Below are 20,927 nucleotides of genomic sequence, written 5' to 3'. Positions count from 1 at the left end.
CTTGTGATCTGCCCAGTTTATGCTTCCAAGCACTACGCCGTGACTCAGTGTCTCCATCAAGAGCTGCTTCGAGGTGGGGGTGGTAGGCTAACGCTCACCGTTTCCGTCCTCCCGCAGGAGGGTAAAGTGCACACACAGACAGGGGCCCACAGACTGGGCCTACGGGTCCCCGGCGGATAGCAGAGAGAAGCCTGGGGTTCCAGCCCGAGCGCTCTCCAGCTCCCTCCTCGGCCCAGCTTCCACTGGCAAGCTAATGGAAACCTCCAGGGCATTTCTAAATGCTCTCACTGTCTTGAAGGTTTGCTGAGGTCGCCAATCCTGCAAGTTTAAACTTTCTTTCCAGAAATCAGTTGAGCGCCTCAACGGACGGCCTGCTGACAGGACCCAGCCTGTTAAAAATAAATAGATTGTGCCTCGCGTCCTCCCTTCCACATGTTCTAATTATTCAAGCAAGCTCCGAGCCGTGGTCTGAAGAGGCTGAGAGGTCAATCACGTTTCTTCACACATTGGTCTGTTTACATCCAAGCTTCAACAAGCCGTTTCTGTGTTAAAGCGCGCGTGCATATCTCCTGTCCCTAACCGTGCGTGTTCTGCTGAAAGGCTGTAATGAAAAGACACGCAGAATGCAATGGAAAACAAGCGCTTGTGGCTGCCAGTGAAACTGAAAGCTAAATGAAGCGCGCAAGGAGAGAAGTGTGAGAGGAGACACCAGAGAAGAGACGCCATGCGTGTGCACATCACAGGTCCGTGCGCGCACCTGGTTTGTCTCCCTTCGCTAGCAAAACCGACAACAATAGTCTTGCCAAGGCAAAGCAGTGCATGCTCTGCGTTTGCTAGGCAAGAACTAAAAATAATTGTACCCTCTAACTGCTCGCTGAAAATACCAAAACAGAAAATACCTTGTTTTAGAAATGCCAGAGAGCACCTGGTCAAATAAAAGTTAATTCTCTGGAAAATAAAAATAAAAAACAAATACATATGATGGAGCTGCAGTAGGAGCTGCAACAATTCTTGCACTTGAAGGAAAATGAGATGAACTTGTTATTAGCCACTCGAGCATGTCAAACAGTGTGAGGGAAAGATTTAAACTTTGAAGGGGAAGGCTCAAAGCAGTAACCTCACTATTGTCCAAATCTAACGAATGGCTGCAGAAGGATAATGATCGAAGTGATATTCTCTACTGCGGCCAGCATGTAATTCAACAGAGGGCTCTGGTCATCATGTAATTCAACAGAGGGCACCCTGGACTTCAAGAGAGGGCTTTAGTTTTACAAGGAACTGTGCAATACTCAAAGTATCTAAACTGGTGAACCACTCAGCAAGACAGGACATTTCCTTTACAAGAAAAGAAAACTATGTGGTGGTGAGTTGGAACACATTTTATTTTTTTTCCCAAAGAACAAAGGCACATTATATTACAAAAAGATTTTAAAACTTTTTCAAATTAATCCTGCAACATTTAAAGTGAACTGCTTTGTTTTATAATGATATCTCAACATTAAAAGTCCAAAATCGGACATAGGAACAATTCAAACTTGAGGCATTCTTCTCAGGCAGTGGCATTATCGAATTTACAATAAAGGATGCCTAAATGTTTTTAAGAAAATTCAAATCATGGCATAACCAAATAACCGAGTCAATACTACGATGGTCGAGTCAATACTACTATGGTCAGTTCAAATAGGAAGGCGATTGATTTCTTGCTTCTGGATTAATTAAAGGCATTTTACAACAGCACTCGGAATTTAAAAGTCTTTCAAGTGCTTAGACGACTTTAATTCCTTTAATCCAGGAAAAGATAAATTAGCATTGCGATAAAGATTAATTTTCGTCATCTGTTGCATCATCTTCATCCCCATCATCTTCGTCTCCACCATAATTATCACAATCTTCTAAATTCTGTCTCTGATACATCCAAAAATGAAAAACAGTGTAGATGGACATTGGTTATTAATCGTAAACAATTATTTATTTCACACTGATGCAAAACGAGAATATCATTACAAAAAAGGAAACAATGTAAATACAATACAATAAGCATATTAATTAACTTACAATAAATGCATTCATTTATTAAGAAAACAAGCATTGGCAAAGGTGATAGGTTTCGCTTATGTGAGACCTTCTTAAAAAGCATTGACGAAGAAATCTAGTAGAGCTATTTTGTCAACACTTTTTTTGCCATGTTGAAAGTAAAAGTCTTAGCACCATTTTCTTTTCTGAACATCAATTCTAAAAAAAACAATATTAAAGCCAATAGGTCTCGTGTTGGGGAGCCTGTTGGCTTTACCAATGATGAGTTTTTACTCTTTGTTATTAAAGTTGTTCAGTACCTATTGCTGATTCGGTTCCTGTTTCAATGTACCTTTCCTTGTAACATTATTCTGAACTACTTTGGGTTTGCATTGTAGAAGTGGTTTTTCTAATCAAAACCTATCATAGTTTCACTTTAGGCATATGTCCTGATCAGGGGTATAAACCCCAACAAGCATCATCAAGGCCATTAGGTCTCGCCTATCGGAGATCTGCTGGCTTTGGTGGAGTGGAGCGGCACTGTCTGGAGTGGTGTGGCAGTGTGTGTCAGAGTGGTATTGTGTGGCATGGAGTGGAACTGAGTGGAGTGTAATTGTGTGGAGTGCTACTGAATGGATTGGAGTGGCATCGTGTGGCATTGAGTGCACATGCGTGGAGTGGCAGTGTATGGCCTGGAGTTGAGTGACACTATGTAGAGTGAAGTAAAGTGGATTTGTGTCTCATTATGTGGAGTGGCACTGTGTGAGGTGGAGTGCAATTGAGTGGCATGAGGTGGAGCAGCATTGTTTGGAGCTGAATTGTGAGGCACGGATTGGCATTGAGTAGAGTGACAGTGTTGTAGTGGAGTGAAATGGTGTGACAATGTGTGGAGTGGAATTGTGTGGATATGTGTTGAGTGAAATTGTGTTGCACTGTGTGGTGTGGAGTGGAATTGTGTGGAGTGGCATTCAGTGGATTGGACTGAAGTGGAATAGTATAGAGAGGAATTGTGTGGTGTAGAGTGGATTGGAATTATGTAGAGGTGAGTGGAATTGTGTGGAGTAGAACTCTGTGGTATTGTATGAGATGGAGTGAAGGGGAACTGAGTGGAGTGGCAGTGTGTGGCATTAGGTGGAGTGGTATGGAGTAGAAGTGTGTGTAGTGGAAGGGGGTCCCTCGGGGTGGCACTGTGTGGAAAGGAGTGGAGTGGAATTGTAAGGAGTGGAGTGGAATTATATGGAGTGGAGTGGTACTATAAGGAGTTGAATTGTGTGACATTGTGTGGCGTGGAATTGTGTGGCACTGTCTGGAGTGGAATTGTGTGGCACTGTGTGGAATGGAAATGTGTGGCTTAGAATGAAAATGTATGGCACTGCGTTGAGTGGAAGAAAATAATGTACTTACCTGAACTTCGGTAATCCAGTACTGATATCTTTCATAGATTCACATGCCTTTATCATTCCCCGTCGTTGAGTGCCTTTGCTTTTGAGAATTGGACCATTTGCCTGGGATTTGGAGGTCCTATAAGGACCTACAAGTGACTTCCCCAGCCTTCCAGGGAGGCATCGGTTATCAGGAGGTAGTCTGGAATCTTTCAGGAAAGTGAGGCCTTTCGAAAGATGTGGTCCAAGACAACACCACTGCATTGATGTGTTCATGGCTGGGGTTTTAGGAATTGTATCTTTAAAGGATCCAGACGTTTGCAGCCATTGTTTCTGAAGCTCTTCCTGAAGCGGTCTCATTTTGAGCCTGGCTAAGGGCACTAGGCAATTGCGGATAAGCACATTCTTACTTGTACCTTCTTAATGAAATGGACTTTCTTCTTGAGTTGGTCACAGCCAGCTGCCATAGACGTGCCTGTCGTTTGTCTGATAAGAAAGGCTTTGCATAGGATCGTACCCAACCTGGCTCCCAGAAATGTTGTTAACTGACTGGGAAGAAATGAAAATTGCAAAAAACACAGTTGATGGACAGAATGCAGAACAATGTCTTACACTCACCCCAGTACAAAGATCTGGGCCTAAATCCATCTTTTTTTGCACTCCACACCACCCTAGGTCAGACAATGGCTATATGCAAATCAGCCTTGACCCCGTGCCTCATGGGAACAGTCCAGCCCGAACTACCAAGCCATGTCTTTCCTAGACCGGAATCAAGCATCCAAGGACCGGTTTCTGGCTATCAGCCTTCTTCAGCCTGAATAGCTTGACTCCAGTGATGTGGAGAGCCTGGGACTAACGTCTGAGCATACCCAGCCCACTCGGGGTGAAAATTGCAAAAAACACAGTTGATGGACAGAATGCAGAACAATGTCTTACACTCACCCCAGTACAAAGATCTGGGCCTAAATCCATCGTTTTTTTGCACTCCACACCACCCTAGGTCAGACAATGGCTATATGCAAATCAGCCTTGACCCTGTGCCTCATGGGAACAGTCCAGCCCGAACTACCAAGCCATGTCTTTCCTAGACCGGAATCAAGCATCCAAGGACCGGTCTCTGGCTATCAGCCTTCTTCAGCCTGGATAGCTTGACTCCAGTGATGTGGAGAGCCTGGGACTCACGTCTGAGCATACCCAGCCCACTCGGGGTGAAAATTGCAAAAAACACAGTTGATGGACAGAATGCAGAACAAGGTCTTACACTCACCCCAGTACAAAGGGAAGAAATGAAGACTTTTTGATGTTCGCTCTCAGCCCTAGTTTGTTGAATAGCTGGAGACAAACATTTGTGGTTCTAGCCGCTTGGCTTTCTGTTGGTACCTTCAGCAGCCAGTCTTCCAAGTAGGGGAATACTTGGTGATTTGAGAGCGTAAGGTTGCAGCCACTGGTGCAAGGCATTTTGTAAATATTATGGGTGCTGACTAGAGGTCGAAAGGGAGAACTTTGAACTTGTAGTGGGTACCAGCTACTGTAAACCTGAAGAATTTTCTGTGTTTAAGATGGATGGGGATTGAGTGAGATCATAAAGTCTCCTTTGTTGAGGCGACGCAGGATCTTGGCTAAAGTCATCCTGAAAGTTTGCTTTCTCAGGTACTTGTTGAGCTTTCAGAGATTCAGTATTGGTCTCCACTGCCCTGACTTTTCATTATTAAGAAAAAATGGGAGAAGAAACCCCTACCTCTTTGTAGAGTATGAACCTCCTTGGTTGCACCTTTTGAGAGCATGATCTTTACTTCCTTGTGCAATAAGTGAAGACGAGGGATTCCCTTGGGTGGAGTAGTTGGAGGTGTGTTTGTGAACTCCAGACTATGACCAAAGGCAATTAGATCCAACACCCATGGGTCTGATGTTATGCTCTCCCATGGCTGGTAGAAACTGCAAATCTTTCCACCCATGTGAGTGAAAGGCTCACTGTTTCTTTCTGTTGTCTGGCCCTTGGGACGGTCTTCTCTTGCAGTCTCCTTGACAAGAGAAACCAGCCGTAGAAGACTGAAGGTAGGTGGAAGGCTGATAGGTCTGCCTGTATTGCGCCTAATATGGCTGGTATTGCTGTGCCCTCTGAAAACCGCCATACCCCTTTGCTCTTCTGAAAGGCATCTTTCTATACTGGAAGGTGCCTAATGACTTTGCTGTGTCAGTTTTTATGGAGAGATGAACATCATTGATGTGCTTGCCGAATAAGGAATCTCCATCAAATGCCATATTGTAGATCTTTGTTTGGACTTTAGGTCTGAAGGTGGTGGCCTTCAACCATCCCTGGCGCCTTAACACTATTGCGCTTGCCAGTTGTCAGAAACCTGTGTTAACTATATCCATAGTACAGTCAATGGTTTCAGAGGCTGCTCATTCACCCTCTAGAAGGATCTTCCTTGCCTCTTGTTTTTTATCTTCAGGGATGAGGTCTAACAAAGATGCCCTATCCGACCATATCTGCCAATCTTAACAGCCAATGATGCTAGAGCATTGGCGGCACAGATGGTAACTGCAGCCATTGTAGAAAAGTGCTTAACCGTGATAGCCAGTCTACGCCTCTCCTAATCCGGGGGAGTCAAGATCGGGCCGCCTGCGAAATGACAGAATCCAGCTTCAGCTGACATGTTAGGCAAGAAGGGGAATCCTCAGGGGTCCTATTCTTTTTATCTATTCGAGGGTGCACTGGTGATATCGTGGCAAGCATCTTCATTATTTTTACTCTCTCCTGCCAAACAATCTATTATGGGGATTGAATGAATAGATTTCCTGACCTCCTCCTTAAAATCATACAGAAAGCAATCTGTATGTTTCACAGCCATGGGAAAATGGAATCTGTTCGGAAACTCTCTCCATCAAGTTGTGGAACCCCATCCGATGTCTTCTGGAGGTCAGTCCGCTGGATGATGCGGCGGAGGAGAGAGAGTAGGAATGATTTAATCATCCCAGGGATCTGCAGGTGGGTGAGGATTCCGGGATCTTTCCTTCCTCTATCTCTTCATCTGAAGAAGAGGGGATTTCCTGGTCAGGAGCCTGAATCGAAGGACGCGGTACAGCAGGCGTTGTTGGTTGAGGTAAAGCTGGTGTTCCTGGGGACTGCGGCTGTAATGGTGTGGCTCAATCTGGACATCTTGGGGTGGAAATCTCTGCCTATAGTCCACTAAAATGGCTTGAAGGTCTTGGATTAGAGATGGTGGTAAATGCGCCATTTCTCTAGGACGAGGCTCAGGAGGATAGCGGTAAGGTCGGTAATGGCGCAGTGGAACTAGATATGACTGATAATATTGTTGTTAGTCTTCATAATCAACAACAACAATTTCAAAGCTTTATTCGACTTCAGTCATAAAAGCATTTCCATTCTAACACAATACAATAAATACTAAATTTAAAATACACAAGATTTAAGATAAGTATTAAACACAAATCCATCGAATACAATAAGCTATTAAATCATTATTAAGAACAACCTTGACACTTACTCACACGTCAAAGCATTAAAAACATGGTAGCCAAGATACCTCACAGCATTTTTCCTAATAGAGCACGTGTTCAAATCACCCAGGCCAAAAACTTTGCGACAGCAATTACGAACAGTGGAGAACAATCAGTTTCCAGAATTCTAAGAGCCGTAGCTTGACTACGCGTCCCCAAGTTGAGGCAAACGGGTCTTATCCATTTATGCCTTGGGTTGGCATATAGAGGGCAACAAAACAGTACATGGGAGACATGCTCAACTTGATCTTTACAGTGGTAACAATGCTCATCCCAGGTTGTAGACCATTTCTTTTTAAACGCATTTACTGTGAGCGACCCGATTTTAAATTGAAAGTACAACTTCCTGTCGTGCGGCTTCTCAATCAAGTCCCAATACGCTTCACACGAGGGGGACATTTTTAGGTCCAGGAAGCGTCTCGTCAGAGAAGAGTTAGTCCCATTGGCAAAAGTTCTAAGATTCACCATCTCCCAGTAAATTTGTTTCAGCCTAATCTTTGAGGGGAAGCAGGACACATCAGTATTACCCCATAGGTGGTCTAGTTTTAACTGTGACAGTACCCCCCGTAAATCTTTCAACCAAACAATTTTATGAAAGCGGTCAAGTAGAACAATGTCTGTCAGTGCTGAAGCATAGTGAGCTAACTCTGGGGTCACCATTAGACGTCTCCAATACAGCAGTGGACGCAGTTTCGCTAGATCCGCAATATTTTTCCTCCCAAGGTCTAATTTCAAAGGAACAGTGGGCGTACTTTGCGGCACCCCTACCAGCCCCCGAAGAAACTTCTTTTCTGCTATAGTCAGGTTTGCTAGGTTACAGAAACCCCATAGCTCTGAGCCATATAAACTAGCACTGATAACTTTCATGTGATAGATCTCAAGAGCACACTTTACTGGTTTGGTAAGAGAAGCTCTGTGTTTTGATGATAGTGCTCCTGCTAGTTGGCTAAACTTTAGTTGGCTAAACTTTAATACAGCAGTATCTATGTGTGCATTCCATTTCATGTTCCTCTGTAGTGTTATTCCAAGGTAGGTGAAAGCATCTACCTGCTCGAGAGGAATGCCTTTAAACGTAATAACGCCTTTAAACGATGTACGGCGGTTCATACACATAAACTTTGTCTTGCTGGTGTTCAATTCTAAACCTCGAGAATCGCAGAACTCACCAAATGCGTTGACCGCCTTTTGGAGACCGCTTGGTGTGCGTGATAATATAAGCGTGTCGTTCGCAAACATTAGGACGGGGACATGTGAGCCAGCTATTGTGGGGGCATCGGAGGGGGACCTCTTCAGGAATTCTACTATACCATTTATATATATCGAGAACAATGTTGGCGCTAGTACGCAACCTTGCCTTACCCCCCGCTCTACGGGGAAAGGCTCGGTTACTTCTCCCTGTGACCCCCATCTAATTTTGGCATAATTATTATCATGCAATCGTACAAGGAGTGTAAGAGGTTCTTGGCTTATCCCTGCATCAGCTAGGACCTTCCAAAGCTTGTCTCTGGGGACCAAGTCAAAAGCTGACTTTAGATCCACAAAGACAGCATATAGAGGGCCGTTGTTTAAAGTGACGTTCCTCCAATACAGGGCAATGAAGTAAAAGACTTGATCGATAGAACTTGTCAGGGGGCGGAACCCCGCTTGGTATGGTGACAAGATATTATTTTCCTCTATCCATACTTGGAGCTTGTTCTGCACCATGCGACCCATCAGTTTCTGAGCTGAATCAATGAGACTGATAGGTCTGTAGTTGCTAGGGAGAGATTTGTCACCTTTTTTGAACACTGGAATAATTTCCGCTCCTTTCCAGGACAGAGGTACTTCACCACCCATCGCCACTGCATTGGCAAGCCAAGCAAAATATATATACACCATGTGTTCCGATCACTTAAATAAACGTCTGCTGGTATACCGTCCATGCCTGGCGCTCTTCCCCTCGTTACACAATCAAGGGCAACACTTACATCTTTTTCATTAAACACATTATACTTGTAATAAACAGTTGGCGGCAAAGTAATACAGGCTTGCGACTGATCGCGAGCATATTGAGGTTTGAAGAATTCTATCCAGCTATTGATTGCAACATGGTTTTGGGGGGGGGGCAGCCAGCCCTCCCCTATCCCACTTTACCGTGGACCAGAATAACTTCGAATCTTTGGCCGCGCATGCAGTTTTAAGCTCACCCCATACTTCCTCGTCCCAAAGCCTCTTCGCCTGCTTTTGGGTGCGTCTATATATGTCCCTGGCTTTCCTAACTGCCTCAGCGTTCCCCGATTGCAGCTCTCTACTAAGGTTCTGACGTGCCAGTCTGCAGCTTTTATCGTACCATCCCTGCCTGCTTTGGTATTTTTTGCCCTTATTATGGCCTACTGGTTTTAGGAAGAATGTTTGCAGTCTACAAAAGAATTTTTTGTGAGCCTCCATCAGCATGTCTAGAAAGTTAGAGTTAATTATGAGTAGTTTTATGTTGTTTACTTCCTCACCTACTATTCTCTTGAGTTCATCTAGCTTCCCCTCATCCTCTGCCAGCCTCCCCCATTTTAGATGTCGCTGATTATTTGTACATACTAAATCCAGGGTCACTCTCTCTTCCTCTGAGCTTACCCCCCTTTCCTCTACATAGGACTTGAAGGCCATACACAGCGGTTTATGGTCGCTTTCCATTCTTTTTACTACGGTCATATCAATCAATTTGCTCCAGACCCCGGTATCTACCAGAAAGTAATCTATTCTACTGGATGCCCGACCGTTGTCAAATGTGATGTTCCCAGCACGGTCAGAGGATGTGCGACCATTTGCAGCTCTAAGGCCTCTAGCAAGACAGAGGCTTTTCACTTGGATGGCCACCGTACTCCATCTTTTAACTGCAGCTATCTCAAGCTGGGGGATACCCCATTTGCTATCCTCTTCCTCCGCTAAGAATTTATCCTCTTGACCCAGAGGTTCAAAAGTAGTATTTAGGTCCCCCCCAACGATAATAGATTGTTCTAGGGGCAATGATTCTAGCTCTTGTTCAAGGACCGTAATTACATCTGAGGTCTTTCCCCCTCTGACCCCCCTAGCATATATATTAAAAAGGGCAAGCTCTTCACCATTGTCCCATCTAATATTAACTGCTAGTATATCCCCGGATGGAAGGGATCTTTGCTGGATTGTACAGTTCAACGACTGTCGAACCCAGATCAGTATACCGCCTGATGGGCGGCCTTTGCCATTTGTTACTGCAGGAATAAAGAAATTAAGGTACCCCACCCGATATACAGAGCTTTGTGACCATGTTTCTTGGAATAATATAATTCGGCTGTCCTGTTTTCTGTTTCTATTTTTGGTAAATTCTGGTGGGGTTTTTTCAGTGTTTTCAATATCTTAAAAAACAGTTATCAGTGGTTGAACACTTTCACGCCATTACAAACAACAGAATAAGTGTTTTTCCGGTGTTTATGGAACGTTTTGCTTTTATCGTTGCTTGCTTTCTGCACTGAAAAAACATGGTATATAGACAGTATGTATAGTGTATATGACGTCCAAAGAGATTTTTGCAAATTAATCTTATTGCAGTACACCATACAATACTACTTCAGTCAGTCTTTGGTCATGTGCGCTCGTGCTTTTCTTCCCATGTAAACTTCTGTGAAAAGGCCCTCTCAGCATTCATAGCCCCTTGGGCTGAGAACCGTCAGCTAAGGGACACAGTTGGGATGACTCTTTCATTGATGCCACATAAAGCACGAAATGATAAATATCTGTGTTTTAGTTCCTGGGCTTAAGAAAACAGTGCACCAGAATGGACTAAAGTCAATAGCATCCCTCATTAACTCTGAAGATTGTAAAGATGCTTTCAGCATACCATCTAACAAGTGGCAAGGATCTCCTACAGGGAATCATTTCAGCTAGAGTATCAATTTTGACAGGTAATCACACGTTTTTTATATACGTAGCTGGATCACTACAAATACAAACAATATCACTCCAATCTTTGTTGAACTTGGAAAGAACCTTTTTTGCAGAGCATAACAAGTGACTGCGTTCCATGCTTTCCAAAAGTCTAGTGACACGTTTTCACCACTATCCCAGATGCTTGGTAATATATATACTTGTCACTATACCTTGCCTTTAATGTTTAAAGCCTGAGGTGTTGGGAATTCACCTACTATCAATACTGACCCACTAGAAACTATGGTTTTTACCCATTCTCTGTGGGTAAATGTAATGACACATATTAGGAAAGATTTTTATGAAACTAGCCATTTTACCTATTAGTGAAAGAATCAAATGCAGCCAAAATATCAAATATCAAATGTGAGTTTGATATGTCCTGATTCTCTACAGTTTATAAAATAATTAAACTTAAACCTAAAACGTGAAACTAAACCCTGCAACTTTAGACCAAAGGCCATAAAACTGAAAAAAGTAAAAGGAAGAAGAAACAATTATTTAGTGGCTTCCCTAAAGAACAAAACTCAAGCAGAATAATGTTAGCCAGTCTTTCTTACTGCCTACTGCTAGCTTGTAATACAAAGTTACATGTTATTGACCCCTTCAGTAAGAACAAAATTACTCTTTCACTTTCTTTTTCCTTTCTTTGAATGGCATTTAGTTTGTGGTTGTGCAGGTGTTTTTTCAGTGTTTATATGTTTTCACCGGTGAGGGCTATTTTTCTTTCAGTGGGGTTTTATCAGTTATTATAGGTTTAAACCTAAAACCCCACAGCCTAAATATAATATTATGTAAATCGATAAAAGCACACCATTCAGGGGATGTTACTTTGTTCGCTATCCCAGCAAGATTCCAAGAAATAAAGGTCAATGTTGATTTAACTGTGGTGGGCCCTGGCTGATCAAGTCTTGAAGAGTTACTTGTATTTATATTCTGCTGAGTAGTATCTGTTACTAAGATTTCCGAAGGGATGCCAGGGACGTCAACTAGATGGAACTCGGATAATGGCTCACTGCTGTTACACCGGACTAGAGTGGTATGCCACTCCAAGGTATCAAGCACCCCCTCTCTTTTATTACTAATGGGTACTACCAAGCAATTAGCTTCCTGGGTCTGGGCTAAAAAGCCCTCCTTATTAGCACTGCCATGATCTGTTTTCACAACATGGGCGTATCTTGTCATATTATTTCGATATACGAGTCAATCACACTCGTTTAGGTTAGACAATGCTGCAAATCAATTTTCTAGATTTACACCCCAGTCACAACTTTGGACACCCCCACCCTCACCCCGCCCCTTCTATTAGCCACTGTGGTCCATTTCGTCCTCAAGACACTTGGTTTAGCAATGAAGCCTCTTCTGCTATAAAAGAAGTCAAGTGTGAGAGGAATGATTTCTGCTGTTCTATGTTGAGGGGGCAGGAGATTGGGTAGAATATCAGGTAAAACTTCAGGTCCTCTAAAATTAAGTACCACACAGTCGCCTTTAAATTTTTTAGGGCTACTGCCTATCCATTTCACTCTTCTGACGGTTAATAATTCCTCTGAGAGTTTATGTTTAGCCCAGTGTGTGATGTGCATGTTATTGGTCAGCCAGTACAGAGCTTTACTTAAGAGTGATTCAGGAGACTCTGTCTGGCCAAACTTCAGGGTTGGTACATTAGCTAGGACCAGGATCAACGGGGATGCTTCTACAATTAACTCCATTGGGCCTGGTTCCAGGGAAGAATCTTCACTGGACCTGTTTATTAACAACGGATCCGCTGGGCGATGGATGCTTGTCGCTAAGCATGGTGTGCGGATAAGTGGATGAGTCGGAACCACCGACTCCCTAGCTTCTCCAGTTCCGCCTTCCCTATGTTTTGTTTGCTCAATTTTGTCCACCACCTGGTTTGGTATTTCCCCCATATTTTCATTTGCGTTCAACAGAAAGCCCTCAAGCTTGTTAACTTTATCAGTAAGTTGGTCAATCTTAGATAATAATGGTTTAATTATACCTCTCAATTTTTGATCAAACATTCCCATGAGTTTCTTAATGTTGGCCTCATCCCGAAACATACTACCCTCATCCTCAACCCCTAGATCCTCTGTGCCATTTTTCCTAGGTGGAGTTGCTGGTCTTTTTCTGCTTGAGCGTAACCCACTACGCTTAGGTTGGCCCTTTGTGGCCCCTCTAGTCACCCTAGGCGCAGGAACAGGCGCAGGTTTAGGGGAGCTATCCTCCACTATTTCTAAATCCAAGTCTGCAACATCATGATCAACCTCATCTATTTTACTCAATGTTGCAAGTGAGGATGCGTTGTGAGCGGGGCTTACAGTACTAATCTGAGAAAGCACCCCTGTTTCAGTGGAGTCTTCTAGTTCCTGTAAATCAACTCGGGGTGATTCGGATGAAATATTAGTGGGTGTTGGGCTCAACCCCAGGGAAGACCTATCATTATTTATCTTAGCGACCACTTGGAATAGATAATTATCCATGGTGTTTGAGGGAGCGATACATTGCTTTTGTTTTGACATACCTGTGACAACACTCAACAATCACAGTGGCCCAAGATAAATACCAAGCCTATTGTCCAGAGACCACTACTTACAAGTACTATGAGACCTCCCCTTATGTCCGCTATGGCTATGATATTTCGTATTTATCACAAAGAGTTGAAATCACTCACGAAGATAAAGGGACAGCGTTCCTGGCCCAGTTCAGTCTCTGCCAGTCTCGGACTGTCTAAGACTGTCCGCCCTTTGTCCGGGCTTTGGCCGGCGTCCCGCACACGCGTCCTGCTATGCGTCAGGGGTGTGTCTTTATAGGAGGAGTAGGGGGCAGGAAGAGACTCCAGGTGCGCTTCGGTGATCCTGCGCGGAACCCTGGGTTTCGCAGTCCCGGCCCCTGTTAGAACAGCCTCACGCTCTCCAAGATGATGTTTTCACCCTTTTTTCCTTCAGGGCACAACAAGCAGGGAAAGATAAGGCAAAGTCGCGGTTTCTGTAGTCAGCTGCGAGCGGCGCCCGCGAAGCGGGGGCCGCGAGCTGTTAAGTAGGCAGGCAGGCAATCAGGGAGGAGCAGGGGGTGGGAAGAGACTCCAGGTGCGCTTCAGTGATCCTGCGCGGAACCCTGGGTCTCGCAGTCCCGGCCCCTGTTAGAACAGCCTCACGCACTCCAAGACGATGTTTTCACCCTTTCTTCCTTCAGGGCACAACAAGCAGGGAAAGATAAGGCAAGGTCGCGGTTTCTGTAGTCAGCTGCGAGCGGTCTTCATAATCATCCTCTTCATCCTGTCATTTCACATGCAATTCGGACGGGCTATGCGCCACCCCATATACTCCATTGTGATTCTCATCCTTATCTTCTGACTATTGAAAGTGTAATAGGTGCGTAGGAGGCAACGGGGAAATCTTAGCGAAGGATGAGACATCTGGGTAGAGAAAGGTCTTCGTCACCCTGGTAATATTTAAAGTCATCGACTGTACCATCAACACTGAAGAAGGTTATTCCATCGCTGTAGTTACCATAAATGATGTTGTTGTCAACAGTGTTGTCCTCAGAAGATTCTCGTCGCCGACAGGCTCGCTGTCGGGATGGTCATCGATGGTGTGCTCGTCGACGGTGCATTCTTCCTCAACAGAGTCTTCGTCGACGGGAGAGGTGTTGAAGATGAGAGTTTTGTCAACTGTATTGGCCCTGAAATGGCTGCTGTTATTCCTACCGTCGATAGAGCGGACAATGTGACTGTAATACTTATCGTCGTCGAAGATCTAGGTTTTATCGTAGTCAACAGTGATTTTCAGCCCTTGTGCCTCACAGAATCCGTGGAGGAGGCTCTATAATTTCTCCTTTCTCACAGGAGTGGTGGGCACCGATGTCACAAGCTCTGGGGAGACTTTATGGTGCCTATCCTTTTTAAAGCTCTTACTCTCCTGGGAGTGTTTGAGGTGTTTCCTGCCCTCTCCAGGGGTGTCGTTCTGGGATCTGAATCTCGTGAGGCCTGGATGATCCATCACTGTCCTCCTCAGAAGACTTTTGTTGCTTTGTGGATTGGAGACACAAAAGCAGCCTTCCCGCTCTATCCCTCTGTCTTTGACAGATTTTGCACTATCTTACCTTATGAGTAGGGTGGAGGCAATAAATACAGTCTTTGTGTAGATCGTTCACATGAACTCTTTTCCTGCCACAGGTCTTACATGGGCGGAAAAGGCTTGATTTATCTGACATGTTGGTGAAGATCAATTTTCAAGAAAAATTCTAGAAGATTGAATGAAGAAAACTAAGTAGAACTCAGCGAGACTCCCTTTACACACAACGTGTGGTGAAAATCTGAGGGAAACTGTCTCAGCTAGGAGAGTTCTAGAGGGTTCTAGCAGCTGATTGGCTGCATTCAGCATTTGGTCCTTTTTTTCAACAAAAAAAAAAAAGGACATAGATAGGCTATTTGAAACATGGTTTAGGGTAATTATAGCCAATGGCATCATTTAGATACTGCTTGATTATGTTACTGTGGGACTCCCAACTCGATGACGGGGAATGATTCAGGCATGTGAATCTATGAAAGCGACCTCAATACTGGATAATTGTGTGGCACTGTGTGGAGTGGAATTGTTTGGAGTGGCATTGTGTGGTGTGCACACAAATCTCTGTAGTATCTCAAACACAGCTCAAGAAACAGAAGGGCACTTATCAAGAAGATGCATCAATCTCTGCTAGGTCCTAAAGAAACGGAAAGTGATGCCTAGAATGCTTAGCCAATTAGGCGGCAGCACAGAAGAGTGACAACGAAGCCAAAGAATGCTAAGCAATGGACAGGCTCCAAGCCCTTTATTGTATACAATACCACTGCCAGCGAACAGCGCATACAGTGGTTGAGGCTCGGGTGTGATGATTAGTGATGCACTATAACTGTTCTCTTCAGCAGGTGTATTATTTTCCACGAATTGTACTAGCCATAACAGTCAAGGCACTGAATATGAATAAGGGTTTGTTTAAGATCAATAGCTCTCACACCGTATAAAATCTATCATGTCTATTAATCCCAGCATGAAACGTGTCTGTGATTGTTTATGCTTTTTGAGACTGCGTCATTCAGCGCTGTTGCTTGGAAATACGGGCACACCATAATCTCACTCACACACAAAATAACAGTGTGTACGTAAAAACGTAGAAGGTTTTGCTCTTACTGTACTTTCAGCTCAACCCACTCCAAGCTGCCTGTTGAAAAAGTTGCCAGGACCTGCCATTGCACGTCAGTTAACCCATTTATCAGGTTCTCCTTTCAAGCATGCAGCCTGCACTCCAGAGATCAACAGGGTGTATCATTTGTGCACAATGAGAATTGTATTACGTTATCCATGTCACTCAGGGGTAAGGTGACACAGAAATTAGTTCATTTATTTATTTTGGAATTTCAAAACCTTTGTTAAGAATATAAAGCAGAGAACACAGCATGGTGCCTACAGCCCTGGATGGGCCGGCCTTGCAAAGTAGCATATTTGAATGCAGTAAGGACGGGGAAGGAGTACACAGCAAGCCGCCTACAAGCACATCGGGCCGGCCGCATTAGTTGGAGCATGTTCAAGCAGGGTCAGCATGAGGTCAATAGCAGTGTGATTTACAACTACAAACAGAAGAACTACTGCACCACTTTTGTACAGTCATAAAGGAAAGATACTCGTGTATATTGTTGCTTTTTTGCAAACTCGTTTTGAGTTGTATTTGCGCGAGGCCCTTGCGCCGTATTAAAACTACAACTGGCGAGTGCCACCCAGTAGCACTTTGAAGTGTCCTCACCAAGAACTGTAGCTGCTATATTAAGTCTAGCATTGCCGCCACACCAATTTATGTAGCTCATTTCAAGGATGTTGCGCATAGTAATAGATTAAGGAGCCAACCATGGCAGTTCCCTGATGACTTATCTTGTGCGCGGGGGTCGCTGAGCCATTGCAACCCTATGACAGCAATTGAGTCACCAAAGCGCAAAGCGGTGGGTTGCCTCTGCAGGGCTCAATCCCATGGGGCCAGTCCAGGTCTACATATAGGCACTGCCGGCAAAACTATAGGCAGTATGTCAATAACAAAAAACAGTAAAGGTTAAAGAGTGAGAGGGTTATTAGAGGGGGAGAGGGTATGGTGGGGGAGGTGCGACACTGCATGTGAGGTAACTCACAGAAATGGGGGCGTAGTTGAGGCCATGCTATGTAGCTGTTCTGGTGACATGCTGGGTGAGGCTGGATGCAGCGGCTGCCACCAGGGCACCAGAGGATACGGGGTCCAAGCCAAAGCAGGTACCTAGGGATGCAGAGCTGGTTCGTCAATCAGGGGGGGATTCCAAAGACTGGCTGGGTCTGTGGGGCGGACGGCATCTTCGAAGAGACGCAGGGCCCACAACCTTGGTGGCTGTAGTCTAGCATGTTACAATCGACCTAGATTATCTACTAAGGGCTTCCACAATTTCATATATTTGGAGTCTTGGAGCTGTAGGCGCGCTGTGAGCAATTCCATTGCCACTGTGTTCCACAGGCAGGCGAAACACACGTTTATTGAAGGCGGTTCTGCCTTTTTCCAGTAGAGAGCGATGGTCTGCTTAGCGGCACCAAGCATATGGAGACTTAGATGGCAATCTCGGCGAGTCAAGGCTCGTAGGTTCATCGGCCTGAGGCCCGGAATGACTGAGTGGGTCGTCAGGTAGTGGGTAACCTAGTACCCACTTAATATGCCCGAGAACTTCTTTCCAGTAAGTGGTCAAGAGTGGGCACAACCTCCTGATATATATGAAATCCCCCAGGGTGGTAGCGCAACGCCAACAGTGGGGCAATGAGTTGGGAAACATTTTGCGTAGCCTGTGAGGAGTATAGTACCATTGTGCCATTACCTTATAGGCAGATTCCTGCTGGGGGATACTGTGAAAGGTTTTCCGAATATCGGGCCAGAGGCGTTCCCAATGAGAAGGTGCAATGTCGGCATCAGATAACGCTTGCCACCGCTGCGGGTAAAGGTGAGGGCTAAGGCGTTGTGAGTGCTGGAGAACCTGATAAATGCAGGATATTAGCACCCTGGAGTTATCAAATGTACGGGCCAGCCGTTCGAACGGGGTGAAAGGTCGAGTGACCACTTGTGAGGGGGAGGACGCCTGTACCCAGTGGCAGAGTTGCACGTATTGAAACCTTGCCCTCTCCGAGAGCCGGAATTCCTGTTTGCATTGGTCAAAAGTTCTAATAGTGTCCCCTATAAAGAGATTTCGTATCGTTCTACAGCCCTTGTCCATCCATTCTGCGAAGTAGGGCGGGTGAAGCGTGGGGGGAAAGTGGGGATTGAGGGCAATTGGGGTATTTGGAGACGGGAAGGAAGTGAGGACTCTGCGGGTGGCGAGCCTATCCCAGATCTCAAGTACAGTCCTGGTAGGAACCACCATTTAGCCCCTACGAGAACGTGCCTCGCGAGGAAGCCACGCATGATCCCAGATAGGGCGACAAGTAACCGCCCTGTCCGTGTGAAACCATATTTTTTCGCTTTCCTGAACCGTCCACTCCGGTATGAAACGGAGATGCGATACCCAGTAGTACTCCAGCAGATTAGGGCAGGCTAGCCCAACCCTGTCCCGCGGGAGCATACAAATTCTGCTGGAAAACCGCGGCCTCTTTCCTCTCCAGATGAACGCGACGAGTTCACGTTGGAGGCTCTGGATTCGATGTTCTGGAATGGGCGGGGGCAGAGTCTGGAATAGGTAGAGTATCTTTGGGAGGATTACCATTTTGTTTACAGTATTAGGGCGCCCCAGCCAAGAGAGTGGTAGGGACCTCCTCGCCCTTAAGTCAGCTAAGACACTCCTGCCAGTTTGCTTGGGACCAGGGTGCCAGGTCAGAAGTCAGATTAAGTCCCAGGTATTGAATAGTGCTGGTAGCCCATTGGTAGGGACCTCCCCGCCCTTAGGTCAGTTAAGGCAGCGGTTTTACATTCCTGCCAGTTTGCTTGGGACTAGGTGGCCAGGTCAGAAGTCAGATGAAGTCCCAGGTATTTAAAAGTGCTGGTCGCCCATTGGTAAGGTACAAGAGCTTGCAGAGCCGCAACTTCCACAGCAGGGATCATGAGGTTGAGGGCCCATGATTTCACCGAGTTGATTTTAAGCCCTAAGACTTGTTTATAAGAATGGAGCCGGGTGTGTACCGCTGGTAGCGAGAAGTGCAGATTGGACAGTGTGAGAAGTAGGTCGTCCGCAAAGAGAGCGATCTTGTGCTTGATCCCACCGAGGGTAATATCATGGATGTTGGGCGATTGACGGATCAGGATGGCAAGGGGCTCCACCACCAGGGCAAATAATAGAGGGGACAGGGGGCACCCATGCCTGGTGCCCCTAAGGATAGAGATGGGTTGCGGGAGCTGGCCATTCACTCGTACCCTAGCCAGCGGTGAGCGGTATGGGGCCATGATACGCGCGATCATCCGTGGACCTAACCCTATTTTCTGTGTGGAGGAAACCCCAGTCCACTCGGATGCTTCCTCAGCGTCGAGCGAGAGTAAGCAGGAGGGTATCTTCCAATGGCACCCTTTCTCAACCAGATGTGCAATTCGACACACATTGTCTGCCCCTTGGCACTGGTGGATAAAGCCCACCTGATCCGGTTAAATAAGGCAGGGCAGGTGTATGCTGAGGCGTTTAGTTAGTATCTTAGTGTAGAGTTTGAGATCAGTATTTAATAGGGCAATGGGGCGGAAGGAGGAGCAAAGTGTGAGGTCTTTTCCCGGCTTTGGGATTATGCCAACTTCGGCCATGGCCATATCTGTAGAAGGCCCAATTGCGTCCATAAAAGGCGTAGCATATGTGATTGAAGTTGTGGCAAGAAGGCACGGTAAAATGAGACTGGGAGTCCATCTGGGCCTGGTGTTTTGCAGAGTGGAAGGTCCTTAAGGGCGTTTGTTAGTTCATCGAGCGTGTGATACGGGCTAAGAGGGGGACACTCGCAAACATCTAAGGTAGCCGATATTTGGTCTGGGTCAAGCGTGTTGCTTGTGTTCAGAGATGCATAGTAGTGTGGCCCAGGACCCGTCTACTAGCTTTAATTTAGCAATGTGCGCTTTAGCCGCCCGCATTCGTAATCGGCGCGCCAGAATGGTGCCTACCAACTTTGTCCCCTCCATCATAATATCGCTGTCGCAATGCAAGGAGAGCGTTTTTCAGCTTTGTTGGTTCTATGGACCCGAAGCTGGCCCCTAAGTATGGCTAAACGCCTCTTGTATATCGCTAAGGGGCACTCCTGGTCCAGTTTCTCAAGCATCTTTATGTTGCACGTGAGATTATCTTCAAGCAAGCGGCCCTCCCGAGCTCGGGCAATAGTGATAGATGAGAGGGTTCCGCGGATCGTAGCCTTGAATGCGTTCCAAAGGATAGGAAGCGGCGTTTCCGGTAGATCATTAGTCTCAAAGTAAGACGAGATGGCAGTCTGGAGTTCCGCCATGTCTGCAGGATCCCTAAGAATGTGGGGGGGAAACCACCATCTAGTGGGTCGCCTGGGGCCAGAGAAACGTTCATGGATCAGGAGCTCAACATGCGCATGGTCGGAAATCGAGATGTCAGACAGAGGCTGAGAGAGCGTCCTTGACCAGGGAATGCGAGAGGAAGAGGTAATCGATGGGTGAGTAGGAGCGGTGGACGTGCGAATAATAGAAATAATCTCGGGTCACAGGGAGTGGTAGCACCAAATGTCTACAAGCCCTAATGTAGTGAGGTGTCTCTTTATTGCTGCAGACATGGCACCCACCCCATGGAGTGAGCCCCCGCTGCGGTCAAGTTCAGCGTCCCATACTATATTAAAATCTCCCCCAGTATAAGGTCTGAGTCAACATGTGCTATGTGTTTCCATAGCAGTTCCCGCAGGAAAGAGTCCTGGCCTTTATTTGGTGCATAGGTGTTGCATAGTGTGAGAGTGCAGTGCCCAATCCTGACCACCACTTTGAGAAATCTGCCATCCGCGCTACGGATCATTCCTGCCTCTCCCTGGTGAATACCCGCCTGACTGACGATAGCCACACCCGCTTTTCTAGAGGGCGCCGAGCTCCAGAATTGGAGAGGGAATCGTGGGTGAGTCA

General features: G+C 45.8%; 1 protein-coding gene across 1 annotated transcript in view; it reads right to left on the bottom strand.

Moving 5' to 3' along the window:
* Positions 1-1,364: 1,364 nt before the first annotated feature.
* Positions 1,365-20,927, bottom strand: part of CIBAR1 (CBY1 interacting BAR domain containing 1) — a 483,963-nt gene continuing 464,400 nt past the window's right edge. Inside the window, exon 8 of the mRNA XM_086965988.1 lies at positions 1,365-1,905. Within this exon, the coding sequence (XP_086822114.1) occupies positions 1,822-1,905 (84 nt within the window). The 3' untranslated portion in view covers positions 1,365-1,821. The remainder of the gene's footprint in view (positions 1,906-20,927) is intronic.

This window comes from Lissotriton vulgaris, chromosome 4_1 (assembly GCF_964263255.1).
Source record: "Lissotriton vulgaris chromosome 4_1, aLisVul1.2, whole genome shotgun sequence".
NCBI lineage: Eukaryota > Metazoa > Chordata > Amphibia > Caudata > Salamandridae > Lissotriton > Lissotriton vulgaris.
This window is presented reverse-complemented; position numbering and strand designations above follow the sequence as displayed.